Below are 14943 nucleotides of genomic sequence, written 5' to 3'. Positions count from 1 at the left end.
ATTTTAAATATTTTAATCAGATACCTCCAGGTCGGGTTGTATAAAAATTTTTAAAAAAAAATACCTAGCTCGGCAGAAATTTTTTTAAAAAAAATACCCGGGCCGTGCCGTATAATTTAAAACCGAAAATTTTAAATCGCCATTATTAGCTAAGAAAATAAAAAATCCGGGCCGGAAATATTTTGTAAAAAAATTTGAGCCGGGCCGTGCAAATAATACTTCTACGAGTCTTTGGTTTTTCATTAATAATTTTATTGTTTTACCATCTCTTCCCTTTATAATACTATTTTATTTAATGTATTGTTCATTTTAGGCATAATTGTGATTAGCGAATTTGTCAATGAAAACCCACTAGACCGGGAAACGAAATCGCTTTATTCTTTCACGGTAGGAACCCTTGCAATTACAAATTAATGTTTCAGTTTTTTCATAATTAATATGAATAATAACCGTATCACGTAATAATATTAAAATAGGAACTAAATAAAAGGCTGATTATAGAATGTTTTTTGTACCCGTTGGTTTTTCCATCCTTGTTTCGATAACCCAATTATCTTAATTCTAAATGGACCTCTAATATAAGAGTTAGAGCTCTGCAATTGGTTTTTTAGCGATCCAGCTCGATTTTAAAAAGGTTAGGGTCAATTCAGCCTTACGTTAAGTAGCCAAGACCTATTTCATAATTTTTGTCCAAAATAGCAATGTTGATATTGATATATTTTTTTTACCTGTTAGGTTTTTATTAAAAATTTAAACGATCTATCCATCAACTCTAAAACGAGGGTTTACGTGACCTTGATTGACGAAAACGACAATGTACCACAAATGACCCAAAAGATTTACACCATCAAGACGCCTATCATAGAAGCCAAAGTAAAAATATAAGAAAATAATTTATTAACGTTTTTTAATGAAAATCGATATAAATTTTTTTAAAAACATGTTTTTTATAATTTCAATAATAATCTCATCGCGAAAGGAAAATATTTGTAATAAATTTAGTTTTTCAATAATAAAAAATCTGATCAAATTGAATTTTATTATTATTTTTTAAATCGTATTTGTCACTTACTATTGAAATTTTTATTTTATTTTTTTGAAGAGGGGAGGGGGGATTGTTAGTTTTTATGATCAATAAAAAATCTGGAAATGTAAGGTGAAATGATTTGATTAATTTATTGTAAAGTGATTTAATATAATATTATCAGCTATATATATATGTTTTTCTATTTTTATAAATTGTAAATAAATTGTATCTGTAAGCGAATATAAAAAATCAATTTATTTAAATACATTACAGTTCTCCCCACTATAAATTGAATTCATCATAATAACGTAATGGGGGTTTCGAAACTCTTTTTTCTAGAGTTGTATTTCCATTATGTTCTGCAATGTCCAAATCCTCAGTCATTGTCATGGGTGTTTCTTTAGCTTGTACATGAGCTTCCCTCAGTTGGTCGGCATGCTTGTTTTTTACAATACCCTCAGACTCCATCATACAATATCGCACTTTTCCGTTGAACCACTGTTCCTTCATGCCATCCCGCAGTCCTTTCGTTTTTTACCCAAACTTTTTGCTTCTCTTTAAATTCACGGGGCTCAACGTTCCTATCATTATAATTTTTTTGTTTCCATAACGCGTTTTCAGTCCTTTCTCTCGTAGATAATTTCCACTGATCTAACGTCGTCCTGAGCGGCCTTCCAAACATCATTTCGACAGGGGATTTACCGGTAGTTGTGTTTGGAGTATTTCGGTGTGTAATTAAAACATTCGCTAAATTTAACTGTTCCGGAGTCCCATTTCTCCTTCCAGCATAGAAACGCGTCTTTATCGTACGTATATAGCGCTCAGCCAAACCATTCGACTTGGGGCTAAAAGGGGCCGATCTAAAATTTTTATATTATTTTAAAAAGAAACGTTTTGAATTCAGATCCAGTAAACTGAGTACCGTTATCTGATACAATGTAACGTGGTAAACCAAATCTAGCGAAATAATTACGCAGATTATTTATTACACTCGTCGAATTAATATGTGTTAAAATTGCAACTTCAACCCATTTGGTGAAAGCGTCTACGCAAATTAACCAGTACTTTCCAGACACGGGACCTGTCAAATCAATGTGTATTCTTTCCTAAGGTCGGGTACGAATATTCCAATTGTATAATGGTACATCTCTGGCTCCCGGTCTTCCTTCCTGACAACTTTTGCAGTTTTTTACTAATTCTCCAACATCTCGGTCAAGATTTGTCCAGAAGGCATAGTATCGGCATAAGGATTTCATCCCTACTATTCCCGGATGTCCTCGATGGATAACATTCAAAACCTCCTTTTTTTAGGTTATCAGGAATGATGATTCTATCATTATAAAATAAAAGCCCTTCTTCGAAAGAAATATTATCTTTAATTAAGATGAATTTTTTTAAACTTTCCGAATAATTATTTATATTATCCATATGCCAATGATTTTTTTATTAATTTAGCAATCTCTTTTAGATTTATATCATTGATCGTTTCACTAATAACTTTACTTCGAGTGAACGATAAATCTTCAATTAAATTGATCCTTACTTCTCTAATTTCATTTTCAAATTTTTTTTTAACTTCTTCATTTTTTCTCTCTCTACCCCCAAACGGGACAGAGCGTCGGCGCATTTGTTTTGATTACCCAGCCTATGAATTATCTCATAGTCGTAATTTAAAAGCTTCGTGACCCACCGTTTTAAACGGTTATTTGTTATCTTATTAAGGTCTCTTTTATCACCAAGATATATTTTAAAGGTTTATGATCAGTAACCAAAATAAAATGTCTTCCATAAATGTACTGATGAAACTTCTCGATATCGAACATGATCGGCGAAGTCTCCCGATCAATAGTGGCGTAATTCTTTTCAGCTGCTGAAAGTGTCCTCGATTAGCAATCGGTTTCTCCTGGCCAGTAAGAAATCGGTGTGCAATAACAGCTCCCAGACCATCTTCGGAAGCGTCACAAGAAATTACGACAGGAATATCGGCTGAATAAGGAATTATTGTATCTTCTTTTGGTAATATTTTTTTAACTACATTAAATATTTCATCTTCTTTAGCTGACCAAAACCAACTCACATTTTTACTCGTTAGTCGGTGTAAAGGCGCACAAATAGAATGTAAATTTTTAATAAACGATTCATGATAATTTACCATTCCCAAAACGAACTTAATTCTTTAACATTAGATGGTGTTTTACAATTTTTTATAGCATTAATCTTATCTTCGGTCGGGTGAATTCCGAATTCATCAATAACATGACCTAAATAAGTAACTGATTTTTCTCCAATTTTAATTTTATCGGTCGTAGTTGTCAGTCGAGCCTTATCAAATCTTCTTAATACTTCTTCTAGATTAACTATATGATCAAAATTATTCTCGCCTGCAATAATTACATCGTCTAAAAATACACTAACCATAGGAATTTTCTTTAATAGGTTTTGCATAAAACGTTGAAATATTATCGGAACGCTAGTCAACCCAAAAGGAATTCTTTGATATCGGTAATAACCGACATGAGTCGAAATTACTAAAAGGTCTCTACATTCTGGACTAACTCCGAATTGTAAAAATGCATCTCTTAAATCTATCGTTGAAAATATTTTACCACCCGCGATCCTATTTGTCAGGTCAACGAAAGTTGGTAGTAAATCGTTATCTATCGCTAAATATTTGTTGATTGTTAAACGAAAATCTCCGTATATCCGCACGGCACCGGATTTCTTTAAAATATTAACCGTTGGCGTAGCCCAAGTAATTGGAGTCTTTGTTGGATCTACCTTCTCGATAACGCCTTCATTTAAAAGTCTGTCCAACTCAGCTTCAACGGTTCGACGCAACGGAAATGGAATTCTTCTAGATGGTAACGATATTGACACTGTATTCTTTATGACGGCTTCCTTTAATTTTATTTGTCCTAATTTTTTTTTAAAAACGTGCGGAAATTTTGAAACAATCGTATTTAAACTGGAATCTTTCATATTTATATTGTTAATACGAACTTCTTCAGGAAGTTTTATATCAAATTCTTTAAGAAAAGGCATTCCAAAAATGAGGGAATTCTCACCCTTAACTACCCAAATAGGTAAAAATTTTGAAATATTTTTTACTTCGACTTCCACTAGACATTTACCCAATACTTCGATTTTGATATGGTTATATCCTACTAGTTTATAAGCAGGTGATAATGTTGGTTTGCCTATGCGACTCCAGGTAACCTCGTCTATCACACTATACGCACCCCAGTATCGAATTCCATAGTAAGCTGCAGTCCATTTATCTTCGCATCGATTGTAGCTTTATTAGCAAAAGACAGGCGAGGTGTCCGTGGTAAAATCATTTGTACATGCGTTCTACAACACTCTTTCGCTATGTGGTTTGCTTTTTCGCATCTTAAGCATTACTTTTTTTTGACTGAAATTAGGTTTAAAACTTGGTTTATAAAAATTATTGTTGAATTTGTTAGCATTATAATTATTATTGAATTTGTTTACGTTGTTATAATTATTCCTAGAATAAGTATTTTTGGAAACTTGCATAGGCTTATGTTTAATTATTTTATTAACTTCTGTCAGGGTTTCCTTCTCCAATGAAGACAGCGCGATAGCTAGACGCACAGTATCTTCAAAAGTAATATTTCCTTCGGCATATTTTGACCTAAATTCTTTGTCCAGCTCGGGTAACCCTACTTCTAAGATGAAAATATCCCTTAAGAGTTCATCAACCGGCGATTTAAAATTACATAAAGCGCAAATGCTTTTTAATTTAATTGAAAAGTCAATTATACTTTCGTTATTTCTTTTTAATGTAAAAAAATTATTCCTATAAAGAAAAATGCTAGAGACATCCTTAAAAATTTTTTCTAGATTCTCGATTAAAGTTAAATAAATTATATTATTTAAAATATTTGGAAAATAAAAATTTTTTAATTTTAATTAAATTTTCGGTGCCTATATAGGCCAATAAAAGATCCATTTTTTTAATTTTCATCGAAAATATTTTTTACCTTGTAAATGAGTTGTATATTATATAGGTAATCCTGAATATTAACTTTTTCTTTGACAAATTCTGGAATATGAAATTGAGTATGTTCTTCAATCTTCTTCAGAGGCATGGTATAATTTTAATCTTTTTATTTTAAATAATTCGTCGTCGTCAAAAATGACTTGAAAAATAAATCGTCGTCGCCAAATGAAATGATTTGATTAATTTATTGTAATGATTTAATATAATATTATCAGCTATATATATATGTTTTTCTATTTTTATAAATTGTAAATAAATTGTATCTTTAAGCGAATATAAAAAATCAATTTATTTAAATACATTACATAAGAGAAGAATCTTTGAATTGGATGATCTTTTCATAAAAATTTATAAGTTTTAAAAAATATTTTGTATTTTTAATAAACAAACTCATTTAGGTAGTAAATTTATAATCAATATATTTTTACCATCATTACGCAAGTTGTAATACAAGCTACAAATTCTGGTTTCTTAATTCTTTAAAAAGAATTATTATAGTTTTTATCAGTTCCTATTGATAATATGCGCAGAACAATGGAAACCGGTACAAGATATATTTGATAACTCAAATGGCAAGCCTGAGAATTTGTTAATGATCATAGACCTGAATAATAGAATTTTGATAATAGCTTATTATAATCTATTTTTCCACATTCTAAAATTTATTTCGTTTTTTTTACTACAAGTTTTATAAAAGATTCCCCATTTTCCAAGCGTTAGCCCTGGACCCCGACACAGATGAAAACGCACGTATTCAATATGGTTTCTATAAAGGCACTGGCCCCCTAATCCATAACGGGGACGTAGGGTCAGTAAAAGAGCATGAAAGTTCGCAAATTGTGACCATCGATGGAACCAGCTTTCTCTTGGATATAACTACTGGGAGAGTTTACATTACCGATCCTTTGCCGACCGAGCCCCGAAAATTTTTGTTGGATGTGAGTTTTTATCATGTACTGAATTGTCGGTATAAATAGTATTTCTATTATCACTCTTCGCTTTAATTTAATTTCTTAAAAGTATGGATAATATAGCCTTTCACCGAAGCTAAGGACATACAGGGTCAAGCTTAGCGAAAGAGTCCATACTAGTATAGTCCCAAATAAAAGGTTGTCCTTTAGCCCATGGATTGAGCGTTGTATTCGATCTGGACGTTTGTTGTCTAAGGTGTTGAGTTCTAACCCGTTCTAGTGTTAAGTGAATGTGAAAGAAAGAGATATAGTTTTGGGGATGCTAGATAATAAATGATTTAATTTAGGTTGAGTGTGTTGGATGATATGAGAATGGTTTAATAAACCATGTCGATATTAATTTACTTTACCATGTAGATGGATTTTTGTTTTAGCAAATTTAGTGATTAGTTTTGTTTGGTTACATAATGGACAAATAATCTATTATTTTGTCATCAAATATTGGTATTATTTTAAAAATATATCCTTGAAGTCACTGTTAGGACAAACTAAAACAAAGAATTATCAAGATTTCTTATAATAGTGGCATCAATTGCATTAAATTATATTGGCGCCATCCTCTTCTTACTATCATTTGAATTGAACTATTCCTACCAACCACTAAACGACTATCTTTAGTAATCAGAATATATATAAACATATAAATGAAATAATTTTACTATCACTTTATTACATAATTAATAAAATTTAAAAGGTAATGGGTTAAAACGAAATAAAAATTAAGAAAGAATACTTTACCAAAAATTGGAAATTGGTACAATATTCACAAAATCTCAATTATATATCTTCTTTAATTATCATTTACATAGTCTTAACCTTAAATAATATTGTAATAATTCTTATAATTTGAATAATACATTTTTCGTTTTCATCTAAATATTACAACACCCTTCCACTTAAGTTAGACCACTCTTCTACCAAACGTTTCAGTTCATCTTCAATTTCTACTTTTAAAGGCAACGGTACTCTTTTTGCTGGTAGAGCTATTGGTTTTGTACTTTCTTCTAATTGTAGTTTTACTGGTTCTATCAAACACAATAGCAAATTCTTGATATAGTTTTACAATATTCATGTTTTACCATTATTATTATATTTATTGCTGATCATATTGACTTTTACCTTTGTTGGTAATGATAGATCAAATCCCATAGTCCATGGAAATCCAAATAGCGCTGCATCATTTGTTTTTGTAACTAATAAAGGAAACCATTTTATTTTATCATCTAATTGAATTTTTACATAAGCTTCTCCCATAATTTTTATTGTATTGTTTCCTTATGTAGTTGGAGCTCTAACCATTCTAAGTTTTGGCCTCCCAATTTTATTCCATATTGTTGCATTAATGATGGTTACTGCTGAACATGTATCATATTCCATTTTAATTTCGTGGTAGTTTATTAATACCATAATTGTTGGGTGCAGTCCATATTTGAAGACGTTTTATTAAGAAATCTAAATCACCGTAGTGATTTAAAAATTTAAGGCCCGGCCCGGATATTTTTTAAAAAAATTTTTTACTGCCCGGCCCGGCCCGGATTTAAAAATTTCAGGCCCGGCTCGGAATTTTTTAAAATTATATTCGACCTGGTATATACAAAAATTCACCTATGAGGTATTTTACCATATTTTTCAGCGAGTATTATCGCTTATTATTTAAAGTGCATGTAAAAAGCTAATATTTTGAGAATATTATATTGAATTTATAAAAATTATAAAACTGTTATTTATAAAAATGGATATTTTGAGCATATACTATATTTTATATTGCATTTATAAAAATAAAACTAATATTCATAAAAATGGTAATAATATTTTGAGCATATACTATATTTTATATTGCATTTAAAAAAAATAAAACTAATATTTAATTTATAAAAATGGAAAATATTTTGAGAATATAATATATTGTATTTAATTTACTATTTAATTTATAAAATAATAATAAATCGCTATTTAAAAAAAATGCATTATAATAAATAGTATTTTGAAAATATAATCTAATTGCACAATATTAATATAATTTATTTTAAAATATAAATTTTTAACAAAAGAAGATAATTGTATTATATAATATTGTAAAAAAAAATAATGAAAAATGTTGGATTAAAAACTTTCATGACTCAAGGTAAATATAATAAATGCAATAAATATTTGACAGTTTGCAAAGTAAAAAACCAGCATGATTGACGAAACCCTATACTCAAGAAGGATATTAAAAATTCACAAATTATCATGAAGAAAGAGAAGCATATCTACCTTTTCAGGATGAAGATTACTTCTTCTTTCTTCAAGAATTCTCCCAGTAGTGAAAAAATTTCGCTCACAGCTTGCACTTAAAGCAGGAATTGCCAATTTTGCTAAAATTGGAAATTCGCTTTGATGAGCCGCCCACCACTCTAACAAATTATCCACCTTGAGTGTTTTATCTATTATTTATGTAATTATAATATTCATCATCGGGTATTGACATAACCAGAATTACCATCGCCCCATTTGTCATAAAACGATTCATTTTGTTTAACAACAGTCGTAATTTGACTGGTCGATGGTATTTCATTTACTTCCTGAGCCTCTTGTAATTTAATATAATCTTTTATATAGTTTTCCGTCATTTTGCGATCTGTCCCTGACTACATACGTAATTGCTTAAATTTGGGACAGAGAAAAAGAGAAATAAAATGATACTTGTGTAAAACAAATTTTTCAATTAAAAAATGCTTTATTATTAAAATCAATTACAAACTTTAAGAAGTGATAATCCTTTATTTGATTGTTTTGGTAAAATATATTCTAAAAATTTAGATTTGAATTATAAAAAAATATATTAATAATACTTGAATATTGGGGCTATTCATTTATTTGATTGTTTTGGTAAAATATGTTGTAAAAATTTAGATATGAATTATAAAAAAATAAATTAATAATACTTGAATATTGGGGCTTTTTTAAGATATTCCTTTATTTGATTGTTTTGGTAAAATATGTTGTAAAAATTTAGATATGAATTATAAAAAAATATATTAATACTTTGAATAAATTTGCAGGAAATTAATAATTAGATCGATCTGTGGGTTGTTAGGTAGTGTTAACCATCATATTAATCATAACTATAATATAATATAATCTTATAACCATTAACTCATAATAAAAATTTTTATAAAAAATATTAAGGCCCGGCCCGGGTTTAACAATCTTAAGCCCGGCCCAGCCGGATATATTTAAAAAAAATTTTTTTAGGCCCGGCCTGGCCCGGGTATATTTAAAAAATTTAAAATACGGCCCGGGCCGGGCCTGCAGGTCTCTGCCCATATCATCCATTAGTACTCCCCTATAATTTATTATTTTTAATAATCCTCTTCATGAGACAAAATTAATTTAAAATGTATTCCAACTATGTTTTCATACCGCGTTTTGACAATACTTATTATATTTTTCTCCTACCAGATAAAGGCATTCAACCCAGTGGCCCCAAGTTTGTATACGCACTCCCGTTATATAGTCAGAACGGTTCTAATGGATCCATCTATGATCAGCGCAACGGAACCGCGTCTCCTTCCCTATTACAACGTAACCAAATTTATTATAAAATAGCGTCCCTTTTGAATTAAAGTGCTATATTAAAAATGGAATCTTTATTTTTTTTAAAAAATAGCTTAGATTTAGAATGGCCGATAAAAGTATATTTATAATAACAAATTTTTTTTATTAAATCAAGATGGAACAATAGAATAGATAAGTTTTAACCTGCTCCTTACAGACAATCTCCATATTTTTTTTTATTAAAACAGATATCCTTATCCAAATCTACAAAAGTCGGAGACACGATCCAGATTCCGTTAGCCATCTCAGGCCTATTTCTTGATTCCGGTCCAAAGGTCTATTGGGCTTGGTTCGGTAACGCCAATTCTGGTAATATCGAACAGCCGGATAAAATCCCGTCCAACACGGGCTTTTACTTTAACAATCAAGTGGACGCGATCGTTTTAACTCAGTCGCACCTTAAGAATGATAGGCTCGCGTGTGAATCAAGACCGTTTTTATTTTACATCACCGATGGGTTCAAGATTTATCAATCCGAAGTTATAAAATTAAAAAAATTTTGAATCTATCTAAGGCCTCATTTATAGTAAACGTCTTATGTTCAAGCGTTGCGTTATTTAACGCAGCATTATTACAAAATAAAGCCAATAAATAGGTATAAATTTATAAATATGAAGCGTTATGATAATAACGCTATGATAAAAACATATGTTGCGATGCGTTGATTAAAAAATATGCTATGCAATTATAAAAATAATAGCCAATGTAAAAAGGTATATAATTTTTTTTAAATATTAATAAGATAATTATCTTTATTTTATCTTTGTCCTAAATTAGTTTTTAAAACTGAATCAGCTGTGATAACGCTACGTTAAATAACGCAACATTGAAGATAACGCGTTTAATATAAACGCAGCATAAGTCTATGGACAGTTATACATTGATACATTTAGGCTAACGAAAATTAAATTAGAATTGTAAATCTATCGAAGTAAGGAGTTTTTATTGGTCATGTGTGTCGGAAATGATAAAAATATTTTTTTATCGCAAATTGTCTCTTCTTTTTTAAAATACAATATTTAAACTTATACTTTGAAGTTCCGCGTTAGCGTCGATTGTATCAATGACACTTTCCCAATTTTCGAAAATCACTTCTACAGAATAGAAATCGGAGAAGACGTTCCTATAAATAGTTCGATTTTACGACTCCTGACAAAGGATTCTGACCCCAATAACGGGCTTACATATTCCATATACAACTAGTTTTTAATTATTCGGATTTATTTCAATTTTTTTTAAATATAAAAAAATATAATATTTTATTTGCTCAAAGATTGAACAATTCGAAAAAACTAATAAAGATTAGAGTAAATAAATTGATGTCTTTTTGGGGACATCCAATGAGTGGTCCGGAAAAATATAAATTAAAAATCCTGGCCTTAACTAAAAAACACTGGCTTTCCTTATTGAAAGATATGGCTTATGAGCTCTGGCAACTTCTGATTTTAATAAGATTTAAAATAAAAGGCATAGCTCTCAATAAAACAGTGGAGAAATGTCTACCTTAATCCCAGTTTTAAGAATTGACTGTTTTATCTTTAGAATCATTAGCCCTGATTTTTTAGAAATAAAATCTAAATATTTTCATTATTTTATTGTTTATAATAATATACATCTTTCCTTAATCTTAATATAAAATCTTATAATTATATATAATAAAAAAAAAATATTTTAAAGTTTAAACGTGGAATCGAAATCGCGGTTCACTGTCCATTCGAACTCCGGGGTTATATACGTCAGTAGAAATCTTAACGCCATTTTGGCACCTATTCATCTGTTAGTTGTCAGGGTAATGGATCAAAGTAATGTGGAAATATAAATCATTAGCGTAATATTTAATATTGCTTTATCTATTTTACATCGCTAGTTTTTTTTGATTTAAAAATCCGAATGAACTTTTCAAATAATCCACTTAATTTTGCTATTTTTTGTTATATTAATAAATTGCATTTGATTTAATAAATATGCATAAAAATGGGAAGATAAGAAAAATAGGAATAGAGTAATAATAGATAATTTAAAAATAAACATAGATTAGAAATGCCATTAGACTTGGAATTCTAGAGTTTAAAAAATTTATATTGTTTTAAAAAATTGAAATCTATATGAAAATAGTCCTTTATTTTTTTCTTCTTCTTGATGATTTGCTTATCAAATATATAGCCATTTTACCACTATCATAAATGATTTTTGGAACAATTCTAGCTAAAAAATTTACTGAAACAGCCAAAAGGTTTAAAAAAAATTTATTAAAATTTTTGTAAGATGAAATAATTTATTAAAATTATTAATTTCTTCTCAAAACTTCATTTAAGTTTTTCTGTAGGCTCCAATATCCTATTGTTAACATTGATAATTTATTCGCCATTTCAAAATAAAAAATTAATTATATTAATTTTATTTCTCTATCTTTTGCGCCTGATATTATGTCTCTAAATTAAATTGTTGGAATAAATATACACATTTAAATGGAATCCCTAAAAGAAATTTTTAAAAAAGGAATTTAGACAGAAAAGAAATTTAAGATTTATTATTAATTTTTGTAGTTTAAAAGAAGAATAGTTCATCTAATGAGTTGGAAGGGAGGGGCAATAAAAATTATTTTCGAAATAAATTTATTTTTAAAATGATATCTTCATTATTTATTTTCTAAGAAAGCCGGTCCTGGCACTCTATTGTCTGGCTATTATTGTTAATTTTATATTTCAAGGAATTTTTAATTCAAAAATAAAATAAACAAACTAAAGATATAAGGATTCTTTTAAAAAATAATTTGGTTCGGGCTGGGTCAGGCCTAATATTTGTTTTAAAAAATTGATATTTTTAAAATTTTAACAAGAAACAAGACGCCAATATTTTGTATTTGTTTAACTCATTTGTGTCATTGAGAGAATATTGAAAAAAACAATCTGTATTAAATTACATTCGGTCCGAACTAGCAAATAATTTTTATTTTGGGCCAAGCTTTTTAGGACAAATTTAAAAATATTACTCGTGATTGGGTTGGATTAATTTTTGTACAAAATTTTAGGCCGTACTGGGCTTGAAAAATTAGTCCCGATACAGATCACTATTGTAATGCCACCACAAAAGGGCGGCACATTTCTGATCATTTAAGTGGAAAAATTCGGCGTCCTCATACAGTTTTGAGATCTAATTAACATTGATTCTAAATTTTACCGTTTATAAGGATTCCCTTTTGAACGAATCTCTAATTTTAATTTATACTATTTATCCCTAAAAGGTACGAATATTCCCGACTTTGCTCGAGTTTTGATAACAGTTAAACCAGGCCAAAAATGTTGCCCCGTCATGTTAACGCAAGATGTTTTGGTGGTTAATTTTACCGCCGATAGTCCGGTAGGCACTAAATTGATCCGTTTGGCTCTTAGTTCTAATACTTCAACCATAGGTGCTGTTAGATTCGCAATAGAATCAGGTATATCTTAATTATTTGATATCATATTTTCTGTTTTTTAAACAAATATTCCTGGTTATTATTGATCTTGAGCAAAATAATAGTTCGCAATTATGTTTAAATCTGTCATCTAGAATCGTTGGCTATAATGTACTAAAATAAATTATTTTTATTAAGGAAACTATCATGGTCTCTTTGCTTTACACCCATGGACCGGCCAGCTCTACTTAGCTCAATCTCTGCTGTATTCGGAAACCTTGGTTAACTTAAACAATTCCCGTCATCTCTTTCGTGTCAATTATTTCGCGCGATATCAGCTTATTGTTTCCGCTTCCCCTCGTTTCCAAGAAACAACGGATTCCGATTTCGCATTAGTTTTTTTGAACATCCTTCCAGATGGGCAAGCGTCAAACGTCGAGATGAAAGCGATAGGCAGCTCCTATACATACAAAGTTAAAGTGTTAGAATCTACGCCTAAGGACACCCTGATTTTATCATTGAGCGATAAACCCGAACTAAATGGGGGAAACATGTACACATATAGGATAATGGAAGGTTTCAATAATTCATTCTTTTTACATAATATTTTAATTTAAACTTTTAAGTACTAATAAAAATTTTCATTACTTAAATATATTTATAAAAGGCTAAACAAATTATTGAAGTGTAGATGAATATTCCGTATTTATTTTTTATTTTATCTAACATGATTTTTTGAAAAGAAAAGGAAAAATTAGTTTACAAGATACAAAATCGTAATCTTTATTTTTTTAAATAGGAAACCAGGCTCTTCACTTTTATATCAACTTCCGCACAGGTGCCATTTACATTGACAGTCCCTTCATTGACTCAAAATCCTCTCTCCCAAAAGAACTTCCATTTTGCAAAAGTGTGCGGAACGACGAGTTAAGTACACTGTTAAACCCCTATTTATACATTCGACATTTCACGATAATTATCATAGCTACAGCTTACTTCTACGACTATAACATCCCTCTCGGGGCTCAAACTGTTCAAATCACTGTGAAAATTGAAACTATACCGGACTTATCCATGTTGAAGGCCCTGAAGATTCGATTTAGAACGGGTCGTCTAAACCGGCTACTTCGGATTCCATCTTTGACTGCAGAATGGTATGGGGATCGGCAGTTACGACTTTTTGATCCATTCAGCAGTTCCAGAGTCCAAACTGTATCAGAGTATTTAGCAAGAACAGTTGGCAGGGGTTGTATCATATCTGGGAACGTTGTCAACGATAATTATCATAAACCTATCCATAAAAAAGAAAAAGATAACGACAATCATTACAAGTCGTTGGTCACCCCTTTCCTATCTTACCGTATTCACCCAGTTGACTTATATGGACCTGCCCAAATATTCTCTGTAGATTCTCTCACAGGATTGGTCAAAATGTTCGAACAATTACATGGAGGGTATATAGTTCCAGAGTACCTATCCAGCATTCAGTTTAGGGTTCTGGTGAAATTTGAACCCCCTAAACCAGAGCACCTCGCTCATTTAGTCAAATCGTTTGTCATCGGCATTGTAGGCATAAACGTTTCAATGAAACACCAAATGCGGGTAATTGATCATCCAAAGAGCCGCGATGATTTCATTAACAATGTAGAGACAACATCAAGAGTCTCTATTTATGGGCCTGTTTACCCTGGAACGAAAGTTTACGACATTGGCAAATTATTATCCGAAAAAGGGTTCGATTACATGGCTCAAGTCAAGATTATCGACTCATATAACCAGGGCGAGGATATGTTCGAAATAGACCAAACGCGAGGGATCATATACAGCAAGAATTTAATTTTTCTTTCAGGAATATATAATCTTAAACTCGCGATTTATCTCTACAACCGGATTGAGAGTGAGAAAATTTATGTTTAGTTTCGAA

General features: G+C 30.2%; 1 protein-coding gene across 1 annotated transcript in view; it reads left to right on the top strand.

Moving 5' to 3' along the window:
* The window catches only part of LOC135924200 (uncharacterized), a 134323-nt gene that overhangs the window by 51429 nt on the left and 67951 nt on the right, over window positions 1-14943 (top strand). The window contains exons 12-21 of the mRNA XM_065459250.1: window positions 314-387; window positions 736-873; window positions 5738-5989; window positions 9467-9589; window positions 9811-10101; window positions 10661-10824; window positions 11300-11424; window positions 12867-13061; window positions 13218-13595; window positions 13819-14916. Of these exons, the coding sequence (XP_065315322.1) occupies window positions 314-387; window positions 736-873; window positions 5738-5989; window positions 9467-9589; window positions 9811-10101; window positions 10661-10824; window positions 11300-11424; window positions 12867-13061; window positions 13218-13595; window positions 13819-14916 (2838 nt within the window). The remainder of the gene's footprint in view (window positions 1-313; window positions 388-735; window positions 874-5737; window positions 5990-9466; window positions 9590-9810; window positions 10102-10660; window positions 10825-11299; window positions 11425-12866; window positions 13062-13217; window positions 13596-13818; window positions 14917-14943) is intronic.

This window comes from Gordionus sp. m RMFG-2023, chromosome 1 (genome assembly GCF_954871325.1).
Source record: "Gordionus sp. m RMFG-2023 chromosome 1, tfGorSpeb1-WG-v2, whole genome shotgun sequence".
Taxonomy (NCBI): domain Eukaryota; kingdom Metazoa; phylum Nematomorpha; class Gordioida; order Chordodea; family Parachordodidae; genus Gordionus; species Gordionus sp. m RMFG-2023.
Note: the sequence above shows the minus strand (reverse complement) of the source record. Positions and strands in the feature narration are given on the sequence as shown.